We start from the raw sequence: 13400 nt of genomic DNA, 5'->3' as shown, positions 1-13400 counted from the left end.
CCAGGTATTTAACAAAAACTTTTCCTGAGATTTTTTTCTCAAACTTATCTTGTGAACTAGAGAGGGTAATGTTTCTTAAATGATGATGCAACAATGCCCATTTGTAATTAGTTCAGTGATTGCTCAGAGGGTTATTAAAGGCTTCTCATCAGGCCTGTCCATACCCACATTTTAATCAATACATTAGATGAAGAGATCAATTACATGCTTATCAGGAGCTTAGATGATGTGAATTAGTGGGGGATAATTAATACATTGGTTGAAAGAACAAAAGTTCTTGAGAGATTAGATACAATTAACAACTAGAAATAAAGCAAATGTTCTGGGTTTGGATTTTAAAAGAAGTTCAGGGAAGAGAGAGTACATTTAGGGTAACTACACAAATGAAAATGGATCAGAGGGTAGAACAGGTTACCATCTGGCATGTGTCAACAGCCTGTTACAACTGCCAAGAGTTATATGATCTTAAGTTCCACTTAGGGAGAATAATATCCTGAATGAGGAGATTGATGGTTTCCTCTGCTCACACTACCTTGGAACACCGTATTCTGCCCTTGGTGACATGGTTTTGAGGTGGGCATCGGTAAAATAGTCAGTACTCAAATATTTGTTAAACGTACAAATGCATGTGCCCAGGACAGGGAGTGGACTGAAAGTCAATAGATTATGAAAAACTGTTGAAGGAATAAAAAATGATTAGAGAGAAAGAAAACTCATGGAAGAAGCAATAACGTTCCATACGTATCTGAAGGACTGTTTATGGCAGAGCGATGCGATGTGTTCTAACAGCACCTCGGAGGTTACAATTAGGATGAAAGAAAAGAAGGTGTAAGAGGACAAGTAATGTCTAGAAAGAAGGAAAAACTTTCTCAAAATGAGATGCCTTCCTTAGAAACAATGAAATTTCCGTTTTTTTTTTTTAAATCCTTTTATAATAAGGATTCAAGAATAAACTATCACTTAACCATGATACTGTGGAGGGAATTCAAGATTATAGTGAGGATAGAGGTACTAAATCTTCATCATAATAATAACAATATTAATAACTGCCTTTTAATGTTCATTCAATATATGTCGAGTGCGATCCAGATTGCTCACATAAATTCCACAAATACACTTCTGTGCTCTGAAAGTGTAACTTTATTCCTTACACCAGTTTTTAAAGCTGGGTGTCATTATAGTGGCAAATGCTGCTCGTAGTCCCCCCATATCCCTTCTCCCCTTCTTCCTTTTAGTAACTGAATCCCCAGTCCAATTTTAGCTACATCCGCCACTGCCCAGCCATAGTCTGTATCTCCCCGTGACCACTGCAGGTAGGCGTGACCATGCAGCGAAGTTTAGACCAATGGGATATAAGCAGAAGTGGTCAGTACAGCCTCTGGTTCATCCCTTGTCTCTCTGTCCGTCCTCACCCTTCTCATCAAGTGGAAAAGGTTTGACTGAAAGCAATCTTTAACTTTTTAAGATGACGGATCCACTTTGACAGCCTTAGTTCCTAGATGAGCTCAGGGAGCAGTCCACAGACATGCTCTCCATGGTTCTGAAAAAGAAAGAAACTTCTTTCCTCTCTGAACCATTGGATTGTTTTCATCTCCTTTCCACAGTGGCTTCGCTGGTGCCGGATTACACGAAGGGTCTCCATCGTACAGTTAAGAAAACTAAACTCCCAAGTATTTAAGCGATTTGCGGAAGTCCTCATCATCGATAAGCGTCAAAGTTATGCAATGTGGTATTTCCAGTTACATGTATTTTGTTTAAAACTGAATAATATGTACAAAATTAGATCTTTTTAAACTCAAGAAATAATAGAAAGCAACAGAATTTAGGAAGAGGTATTAGGCATATTTTGAAGACAGTGGTCAGGGTAGTAATTAGTCTTCATTTTATACACCTCTGAGGTTAACTCAAACAATAATCACTGTCTTCTCTTTCTTGACATGTTTATTTGTATAAGCATTCTTTAGTAGCCTCCTAGCATTGCCAAATATCCTGATATACCATTATATCCTTTTATATATAAAGTGATCCTTTTATATATAAAGTGATAAAGTGATTATAAATCCCTGTTGTTGAATTTAGGCAAATTTATTCTTATTTACAATGAGTTTTAAAATATGAAAACAAAAATATTCTATTAGAAGCTCTAGAATATTTCAGTACAACAATTAATTTCATTCATTGTCTTGTTCATGGCAAAATCATGCGCTGTTTTTACTTTGGTAGTTAAGAAGTAAAATCTGATTTGGTTCTCCCCTTTGCCCATCGAAGGGTGTTGGCACACACCTTACTGAGTTCCGACTTGGCTCCCTGCTCTTCTCATCCTGTTTTCAGGCAGAACGCTGTCTGCATGGTGCAGGGTGTGCTCCTGCGTCACCCAGACCACACGAAGATCATGAATCGAGCTACTGGGGACGTATCTCAGGCTTCCCTGTGGAGCTCTGTTGCTGAGACGACATGTACTTGTGCTCATCAGCCGGAAAGGGAGGAAGGCCACCACTTACAGGAAGCCCACAGTGGCTTTCACTTTCTTTTGTAATGTGGCGTATTTGGAGTAAATACATTGCTTTTCATCAGAGTTCACAATGGGAAACAAGTGAATGCAAAGTTCTTCCCAGTATTTGATCTTAGTAATTGATCATCGGAGAGTGGTGTGAGGTTCTTGAAACTGGCCCTCAGAGGAGGAAACGGGAGTCCAGTATAAAAGTCTGGTGTGCAGACCTGGATGGCAGTTTGAGCACCGTGATGTATCATGCCAAGCTATCATTTCCTGCTTGCCAGTTTTGTATGGAGAAGGCAGAGGGTTTCTTTTAGAAGTTACATTCTTACATAACCTCCTGTGTTCAAAGTACATGTTTCATAAACTGTAAGCTACAGAGTAAATTACAGCATGCCAGCGTTCTTTATTTTTATGCCAGCAATTTATCCCTTAATTATAGGGAGTTTGTCATATAGTTAATTACCATAGTTTATGAGGAAAAGTCATGATTTTTCTGAAAGCTAAGTAAATCTGAACATTCATTACATTTGGTGTTATGAAAAGAATTAATCATCTATGGAAACTGGCCCATCATATCTCATAGTCCACTAAATATTTAAGTTGCCAGTAACTTCATTACAGCTGTTTGTAATATCAAATCATAAAAGTCTAACTGTGTATCAGTAGGGAATGATTAAATAAGTCAATGTTCCATTCCCGTAATGGAAGCCAATAATGCGGTGTGTCAGGCCACAGGTTCTGGAGGTAGATTGGCTGAGAATTTGGGACAATTTTGACCTTGTGCAGCTTATTCAAATACTCTGTGAGTTTTCTCAGTCATAGAATGGGCGTTGTGAGAGTTCAATAAGCTGACAGTAAAGCACTCAGAACAGGGTCCGGAACCTATAAAGCCCTTAAGCGTTGCCAGTCATTATTACCATCAAACCGTTGAAATGGATAGGGTAAATCAAGACATGGAAAGTCTTCTAACACATATTGTAAAGGTTTTTTGTTTGTTTGTCTTAATTTTATTTATTTATTTGGGATCTAGAGAGAGCTCACCCATGTGCCCATGAACCAGGGGGTGGGGTAGCAGAGGGGGAAGGAGAGGGACAAGTCACAAGCTGACTCTGCACCTGCTGAGCCCTTGAGCTCTTGGATCAAGTCTCGGGGCTGGATCCCAGGACCCTGAGATCCTGACCAGAGCCAAAACCAAGAGTCAGGCACTTAACTGCCTGAGCCACCCGGGTGCCCCACAAAGTTGTTGTTGTTTTTGTTTTTGTTTTTGTTTTTTTAAGTTGATATATATAACGTGTGTGTATGAGGAAGCCAGTTATGCAAATTACCATACAAGATAATTTCTTTCTAGTAAGATAGAAAAGAGCATGTAGATGAGAGAGAAATAGATACCAGTTGAAAGCAACGTTTAAACTTAAGAAAACAACTGAGATAATAGACCAGATTCCTTTTCTTTCTTTCCCTTTCTTTGTTCCTTTGTTCTTTTGTTCTTTCCTCTCTTCCTTCTTTTCTTTTTTTCTTCTTTTTAAGATTTTATTTTATTTATTTGACAGACAGAGATCACAAGTAGGCAGAGAGGCAGGCAGAGAGAGAGAAGGAAGCAGGCTCCCTGCTGAGCAGAGAGCCCGATGCGGGGCATAGATCCCAGGACCCTGAGATCATGACCTGAGCCGAAGGCAGAGGCTTTAACCCACTGAGCCACCCAGGCGCCCCCTTTCTTCCTTTCTTTTGGCCTTTCTCCCTTCCTTCCTTTCCTCCTTTTTTTTTTTTCCTTTCTTTTTCTTTCTATAATGAGTAATTCCTGAATAACTGTGTAATTACAATTATGCTCTTAGGAGGTTCTAGTTATGCTTCCTCGTATTGGCTACCGGTATGTTTGGATTTACTAAAGTCCCTTGGGAAGATTCCCTCAGAGTAATGTAAATCCCTGTGCTCCCTCCTTATGAATCACAAGGATTTAAAAGGATCCTTTTAAGCCTGTTTGGTCTATTTTCGGCTGCTGAGCTGAGCATGGGAACCTTTGCTGTGGCTCCCATGCCTTCATGCCCTCACGCCCAGGGTCCAGCTTCCCTGGACCTTCCCTGGCACACCTGCAGCCATCCCCATTCTGGGCCCCATCTGTCCTAAGAACCTGCACACAAGCCTTATGCAGGTGCCTCTTACTTATAGGATCCACAAAGGCCCCAGGGAACCAGCTTTCTTCATAGATTATACCACTTCCTTTCAGACTCATCCTTTTCTGGCTCCTGCCTTCAAGGACCCATGTATCCCAGACAAAATCTTTAGTGCCACTGGCTTCGGGATGGCTCCAAATACACAAAGATACTATTTACTACTCTTGGGAGTCCAAGAAACAAAAGTCTGACTCTCCTCCTGGGACGTGGAGATGGAGACATTTTCATATTCATTATCTTCAGTTCCTTATATTAGCAAGAGTAAAGTAAGAATTAATATCTTCATGGCTGTGTCATAAAGAGTAAAAACTAGATAGAGTAAAATTTTAGTCATTTCTACTAAATATCATACAAATTGATCCTGTTTGAAAGATGTCACCAAAGGACAATTAAAATGTTTCTTTGCCAATAAAGAAGTTCAAGGTTGCAGAATTGGCTAAAATTCTATAGAATCCCATTATAAACCAAAATTTCAAAGAGTAAAAATAGAGTCCTATGAATTTTGTGGGAGATGTTACTATTGTTCCCAAATATTAACCACCTCCTTCCTGCTCCAGTTATTTTGGATTTGGTCAATAACATATGAATGAACCTGATTTATGCCCCATCAATCAGAAACTTGTAGAGACATCAAGAGTTTTTGCCAGCTTTATTGCTCCTGAGCCATTTTCCAGGAAAAGTCCATGTTCCAAATAGGGGCTGTTCCCTTAGCCTATACCCCAGAATGAGAATACACAGGAAGTGGAAGAGCACTCAGCTAGCAACCTGGAGCAGATCTATAGAACCTGACCACCAACATGTGGTGTGAGGGAAGAATACTTATTTGTTGTGGGAAGCCACTATGCTTTTGAGGTTATAATATGGTATATCTAGTGAAAACTAACACATACACCAAGGCAGAAAGATTGACAGCATACTGGCTTCAGACGTCTCTCTCCATAATAGTAGATGCCAGAATAGAAAGGAATAATGCCTTCAGAGTTTTCAAAGAAAAAGTTTGTTACATAAGAATTTTATTCCCACTGAAAAGGTCATTTATGTATTAAGATAACCATAAAATATCGGGTATCCAAGAATTTAGGAATCATGTTACTCATGAAATATTATCAGAAGATGCTTACCAGCTAACTGAGCAACATACCATTATCCAGAGCTTTCAAAAGTTTTATTTCTTTGTAAGAGAGAGGCAGCCAGAAGGAGAATCAGGCTCCTCAAGAGCAAGGAGCCCAGTGTGGGACTCAATCCCAGGGCCCTGTGATCATGACCTGAGCCGAAGGCAGACACTTAACCAACGGAATCATCCAAGTACCCCGGTCTGTAGCTTCCAAATTGCCAAAGTCATGATATGAATGAATTAGCAGAAAGAATGGAAACCACTTACATGAGAATTAATTAGAATTGGCTATGGTAAATATAGTAAGAAAAACAGAAATTATGCAATTTATTTAAAGAGAAGATATATAAGAAAAAAAAATAATGTAACAATGACAAAATGAGACAGACATCTAAGATAATACCAACAAAAGTAAAATTATGATAATTTTCAGATTTTATAAAGGAGGGACTTAATGTCACTGCTTTGTTCTTGACATTGCTAACTAGAAAAATATACATTGAAGCATTTTTTTAAAAATGCTTTTTTTTAAAGCATTTTTAAAGTAATTAAAAACAACATATAAAAGTCCAATAACAAAATATAAAATATCAGCAACATGTGTCAAAAGTTTGATATAGGAAACACCCTAATTGAAATATGGGCAAAGCTCATAAATATGCAGATTATTAGAGATCAAATGCAAATGGGAATAAATATATGGAAAGTATTCCCTGTCACCTTTTTTCCCTTTTTTGTTTGTTTTTCCTTTCATTTATGGAGCTAAAATTGATATATATCATTATAGTACATTCAGGTGTAAACACAATGATTCGATAATTGTGTATATCCCAAAATGATCACCACAATGCGTTAACACCTGCCACCGTGTAGTTACAATTTTTTTCTTATGATGAACACATTATTTATAGTCATCATACTATATTTTATGTCCTCATGACTTATTTTATAACTAGAAGTTTGTACCTTTTAACTCCCTTCACCCATTTTGCCCAACCACCACCCCTTGCCTCTGGCACTTACTGATCTGTTCTCTGTGTATATGAGTTTTGTTTTGGTTTTTCAGATCCCACATATAAATGAGATCATATGGTATTTGTTTTTCCTTGTATAACTTATGCTAGTTAACATAGTGCCCTCAAGGTCCATCCATACTGTTGCGAATGGCAAGATTTCTTTCTTATTGATGGTTAAACAATAGTTTGTTGTATATATATTTACCACATCTTCTTTATCCATTCATCTGTCAATGGACACTTCGATTGTTTCCATATCTTTATAAATAATGCAGCAGTGACCATGGGAGTGCATATATCTTTTTGAGTTACACTATTTTAATTTCTTTCAGGTAAATACCTGGAAGGGAAAATGCTGAATCATATGGTAGTTCAATTTTTAAGTTTCTGAGGAACATTCCTACTGTTTTCCGCAGTGGCTGCACCAATTTACATTCCCACCAACGGTGCACAACTCTTCTCTTTTCTCCACATTTTTGTCAACACTTATTATTTCTTGTCTTTTGATAATAGCCATTCTAACAGGTGTGAAGTAATAGTTCAATGTGGTTTTGATTAGAATTTCCCAGATACTTAGTGATGGTGAGCATCTTTTCATGTACTGTTGGCCATCTGTACGTCTTCTTTGAAGAAATAAAATTCAGATTTTCTGCCAATTCTTTCCATCAGATTGTTATTTTTAGTGTTGAGTTGTATGATTTCTTTACAAATTTTGGATATTAACCTCTTATCTGATATATGATTTGCAAATATTTTTTCCTATTCAATAGGTTGCCTTTTTGTTTTGTTGACGGTTTCTTTTGCAGTGCATAACATTTTTAGTTTAATGTCATTCTAGTGATTTATTTTTGCTTTTGTTGGTTTTGCTCTTAGAGTCAGATCCAAAAAATCATCACCAAGATTTGTGTCAAGGAGCTTACTGCCTATATTTTCTTCTAGAAGTTTTATGGTTTCGGGTCTTGCGTTCAACTCTTACATCCATTTTGAGTTAATTTTTGTGTATGGTGTAAGATACTGATCCAGTTTCATTCTTTTACTTTTACGTGTGGCTGCCCTGTTTTTACAACACTATTTCCTGAAGAGACTGTCTTTTCCTTATTGCATGTTCTTGCCTCCTTTATCATATAAATGAATTGATCATATGTTCATCAGTTTCTTTTTGGGCTCTCCATACTGTTCTATTGATATATGTATCCATTTCTGTGCTAACACCATACTATTTTGATTACTATAGTTCTGTTTTTTGTTTTTTGGGTGCTTTTATTTTATTTATTTATTTATTTGTCAGAGAGGAAGAGAGAGAGAGGCAGGCAGAGAGGCAGGCAGAGAGGCAGGCAGAGGCAGAGAGAGAAGCAGGCTCCCTGCTCAGCAAGGAGCCCGTTGCAGGACTCGATCCCAGGACCCTAGGATCATGACCTGAGCCAAAGGCAGCTTAACCCACTGAGCCACCCAGGCGTCCCAATAGTTTTTTTTAATATAGTTTAAAACCAGAGAGTGTGATACCTCTAGCTTTGTTCTTTCTCAAGATTGCTTTGGCTATTCAGAATCTTGTGTTTCCATACAAATTTTGGGATTGTTTGTTCTGTTTCTGTGAAAAATGCCATTGGAATTTTGAGAAGGGGATGCCTGAGCGGTTCAGTCAGTTAAGCAGCTGCCTTATGCGCAGATCATGATCTCAGGGTCTGGGAATTGAGCCTTGTGTCAGGCTCCCTGCTCAGCAGGGAGTCTACCTCTCCCTCTCTTGCTGCCCCCCTCTCTCTCTACTCGTGCTTTCTCTCTCTCTCAAATAAATATTTTTTTAAATGGAATTTTGATAAGGACTGCACTAAATCTGGAAATTGTTTTGGGTAGTATGGGTATTTTAACAGTATTGATCTTCTAATCCATGAACATGGAATATCCTTTCATTTATTTCTGTTTCTTCAGTTTCTTTCATCAGCATCTTGCAGTTTTCAGTGTACAGTTCTTTCCCTCCTTGATCAATTTTAATCCCAAGTATTGTATTCTTTTTGATACAATTGTAAGTGTGATTGTTTCTTAATTTTTTTCTAATAGTTTGTTATTAGTATATAGAAATGCAATGGATTTTTGTATATCGATTTTGTATCTTACAATCTTACTGAATTTGTTTATTAGTCCTAAGAGCTTTTTGGTGGATTCTTTGGGTTTTTCTATGTATGACATTATGTCATCTGCAAATAGTGAAAGTTTTACTTCTTCTTTTTCAATTTGGATGCCTTTTGGTTTCTTTTCTTTTCTTTTTTTTTTTTTTTTAATTTTCTTCTTCTTGTTCTTTTTTTTTTTCCTCCCTAATTGCCCTAGCTAAGACTTCCAATACTATGTTGAATGAAAATGGTCACAGTGGCATCCTTATCTTGTTCCTGATCTTAGAGGAAAAGCTTTTAGCTTTTCTCCATTGAGTATCATGTTAGCTATGGGCTTGTCATATATGGCCTTTATTATATTGAGATGGGTTCACTCTGTACCCACTTTGTTGAGAATTTTTATCATAAATTAATGTTTTATTTTGCCAAATGCTTTTTACATATCTATTGAGATTATGATATGATTTTTATCTTTCATTTTGTTAATGTGGTATATTACACTGACTTGTGGATATCGAACAATCCTTGCATCCCTGAAATAAAGCCAACTTGATTGTGCTGAATTATCCTTGTAATGTGTTAAAATTGGTTTGCTAAGATTGTGTTGAGGATTTCTGCATCTGCATCCATGTTCATCATCACTAATTTTCTTTGCCTTTGGTATCCTTTTTGGTTTTGGTATCAGAATGTAATGCTGGCCTTGCAAAGTATGTTTGGAAGTGTTCTTCCCTCTTCTTTTTTTTTTTTTTTTTTTTGAGTTTGAGAAGAATTGGTATTCTTTTTAAAGTGTTGCTAGAATTCACCTGTGAAGCATTCTGGCCCTAAACTTTTTTGTAGGGGAGGTAAAAAGATTACTAATTTAACCTCCTTACTAGTAAGATTTTCTGTTTCTTCTTCATTCAGTCTTGGAAGGTTGTATGCTTCTAGGAGTTTATCCATTTATTTTAGGTTATTCAACTTATTGGTGTTCAATTGTTCATAGGAGTCCCTTATGATCCATTGTATTTTTGTGGTATCAGTTAAAACATCTCTTTCACTTCTGATTTTATTTATTTGAAACCTCTCCTTTTTTTTCTTGGCAAGTCTAGCTAAAGGTTTGTCAATATTGTTTATCTTTTCAAAGTGTCTGTCGCTTTTGATGAAAATTCATGAAGAGTCTTTTATGGGATGCTTACAAAGTTGGTTCTTACCCTGTAAGCAGTGGGGAGCCATTAAGTAGTTAAAGAAAGTGGCATGTTTAGAATAAAGAATGAATTAAAGGAGAATAGCAATGGAGCAAAACAGAAGCCAATCTGCAAGGTTATTGTAAAAATCCAGATAAGTGATAAAGATGGCATAGACTAGATCTCAACAGAGGCATGTCATGTCATTTTGACTGGCCAGGGATCCTTTAGCGAGGTCTGATTCAGTCAGATGCTGATTCTGATTAAAGGAGTTGCCTTAGTCTGTTCAGGCTGCTATAACAAAGTGCCATAGACTGAGGGGCTAATCAACAATAGAAATTTATTTCTCAAAGATCTAGCATCTGGGAAGTTCAAGATCAAGATGTCAGCAAACTTAGTGCTTGGCGAGGACCCGTTTCCAGTGTTCTCACATGGCAGAAAGAGTGAGGGAGCTCTCCCAGGTCTTTTTTATGAGGCACTAGTCCCATTCATGAGGGCCCCACCCCACCCCCAAAGACCTCACTTCCAAACACCATCACACTGCGGATTAGTTTTCAACATTAAACATTCAGTCTATGGCAGGGGTTATCTAACTATCCCAATGATTCACAGTAGAAGAGGGATAACTGCTAGCCAGGCTGTCACTAAGAAGACTGTCCCCCTTCCCCCACCCCCAGAAACATGCTGACCTTTCATCTGTGTCATTTCCCTGTTATCTCCTCAGAGATTTCTTTAGTCTATAACTAATGAATAAGGAGTACACTGACATTCCTTCCAGGGATCCTCCTGAGTCAAGTTGCATTCATCACAGCAGCAAAGCGCTGAGCACTTTGCCCCTTTTCCTCTCCCTTTCCCCTCTGCTTATTCTGACTCTAAGGAAAACACTAGCATTCACATTTGCATAGGTAAACATATGCAAATAATCTGTGTGCATATGCATTATTGATTGTAACTGATGCTATACAGAAAATCTAAGGAAAACTTTAGCAAAAGAACAAAAAAATTCTTAAATGAATACAAAGATAGATGGGATATGATAGAAAAAGTTGTATTTCTGATCTAAGAATTCATATCTACATAGTTTTATTAAGGCAGTTAAGTCATTATAATCACTTACAGCTAATTTGGGATCATTTTGAGAGTTAACTTAGTGAATATAAGCAGGTATAAAAGATGCTTCTTGAGAAAATAATTTTGTTTCTGTCTAAATCTAGGCATTATTTTTTCTTAGGTTAACATCTAATCAAGTGAATCAAAGGGAATTCCCTTCTGCCAACAAGACAAAAGGGAAGATAATGGTAGGGATAATTTACAAGATTACAATTTTGTATTTTAGGTAAGGGACTTTTCACCAACCTGTACTAACCAAGAAGCTGATAGTGTAAAAGCACACCCTGATTAACAGAAGTATCACATAAATGAACGTGGTAAGCAGTGATGACAAGTTCCAAAAATCTAGAGATGTCATAATGAATGTGTATTATTACAGATGGAAATTACCTTGTTTAATTCCCATGGCTACTGCAAAGGAAAATAATAGGCATAGGAAAATTCTAAGGGAATTCACAATGACCCAGAGAAATGTATGCATTGACCTTTACATTTACTGTTTTGCTGATTATGAAATCACAAAGATCAAGAAGAAGCCCGAGCTGAAATGAAGGCAGAGTTGGGGTGGGGACGATTGGAGAGCCAGGTTTTTGCAGCTGGAAATCCTGAGTTTGAAGCCTATTTTGACAACATTATAGCTAGGTGGGATTAAACAAATTACTCCTCCTTACCTGAAAAACTGGTACAATAATGATTCCTTTGTTGGGTAACTGTTGGGATTAACAGATCACAAATAAACTTCTTGGCACATTGTAGGTGGTTAACACAAGTTAGTTCCCTCCTGCAACAATAGGATTCCCTTAACAGGATTTTCATCTTATCTCAGACTAGGAAACTCCAATAGATATATTTCATGGACATAAAAGTTTATACAGATTGTCGATGTCAAACATAGCACATGTGGCAGAAAATATTATAGTATAAAACATTGCATACATTAGTGTCATAGCAATAATGAAACAATCCAGTGGTTTCTTGCCAAGACAAATATGATTATACATTACTGTGCTCCCTGTGATAAATTCCTTTGAGGTTTCAGAATGCTGTACATGAATAACTATGGCAATCTATTTAAGATTTAGTTGCTTTTCTATAATGCAAATCTTTGTTTTACAGAACTGCTGAACTGTAATATAAATGTTATATAGGATCTTGTCAAAACAACTTTATTAGTGACCAGATATTGGAATAGTTAGTGAAACTAAATATATTCATATTTTAGGCATTTTTTCCCTCAATCTAAGCTTTGAGCACTTATAAAAAATATTTGAAGTAAATGAGTGTTTACATGCTGTACTCTGTTCTCATTTGCTTAATTTAATTTTGCTTAAAAAAAGTCAATTGAGAATGGAAGCTTAAGAACTCCAACAGGCATCAACATTTTAGGTTAGAAAAACTAGCGAATTCTGTTATTACTTTGCCGTATGTCATTTTTCCTATTTATGCTCCCATATATTTAGTGTTTATTTTTCCACACTATTTATAAATCATAATATACTACACAAAGAATAAAAGCCAGATTTTTTCTTCAATTATCTAAATGACCTTTTATAAAGGCACCTTTTATATTCAAAAGTAAGTTACTTTTGAATATAAACATGCTTCCTCATCTCATTTGTGTGAATAAATATAGGGTTGATGACTGCATCTTTAAATTATGTGATTCCTGCAGTCGTCAGTTAAGAAGAGAATAAAACAATGGTGGATTGAATAATCATTCCTGTTGCACACACAATTAGTTCTACACGGGAAACTGTTCTCACCCATTCATTCCCCTCTTGTCTCAGATTTGTTCCCGAGTGGTGGGCTGTCCTAGAGATACTTATGGAGGCCTTCAAAATCAATCAGGAGCACCATGACACTATAAACATTTTTTGTAGAGAAAATGCAAAATTTTATTTTACTAAAACCAGGAAAATAAACAATGAACTCATTCACAGTCTTATGAAACACCCATGATTTTTCATTGTTTCTATTAAAGGAGTAATTTGTGTATATTGTTTAAAATGTGAAAGTCTGGCAAGCAGAACAGAAGTATATAGAAAGTATCCATGTCTCACCACAGTAATCACTGGATGCTTTTTCTTTTTCTTCTTTTTTAAAAAAGTCTTGTTTATTTATTTGAGAGAGAGAGGGTACATGCATGAGCAGAGGCAGTGGGGTGGGGGTAGAATCTCCAGCAGACTCTTTGCTGAGCACAGACCTGCCCACCTGCCCCATTCTC

At 36.9% G+C, this 13400-nt stretch overlaps 1 protein-coding gene across 6 annotated transcripts in view; it reads left to right on the top strand.

The window, feature by feature from the left end:
* Positions 1–13400, top strand: part of PLPPR5 (phospholipid phosphatase related 5) — a 120613-nt gene that overhangs the window by 89411 nt on the left and 17802 nt on the right. The window contains exon 6 of one of the 6 annotated variants that reach the window (XM_045064893.1): positions 7131–7239. The exons of 4 other annotated variants lie outside the window; for them this stretch is intronic. In XM_045064893.1, the coding sequence (XP_044920828.1) occupies positions 7131–7157 (27 nt within the window). In that variant the 3' untranslated portion in view covers positions 7158–7239. Of the gene's footprint in view, positions 1–7130; positions 7240–13400 lie in introns of those variants that run through there. One more of the 6 variants, XM_045064894.1, reaches the window with a different exon arrangement.

The sequence above is a fragment of the Mustela putorius genome, unplaced genomic scaffold (genome assembly GCF_011764305.1).
Source record: "Mustela putorius furo isolate JIRA1106 unplaced genomic scaffold, ASM1176430v1.1 tig00003853_pilon_pilon_pilon, whole genome shotgun sequence".
Classification (NCBI taxonomy): domain Eukaryota; kingdom Metazoa; phylum Chordata; class Mammalia; order Carnivora; family Mustelidae; genus Mustela; species Mustela putorius.
This window is presented reverse-complemented; position numbering and strand designations above follow the sequence as displayed.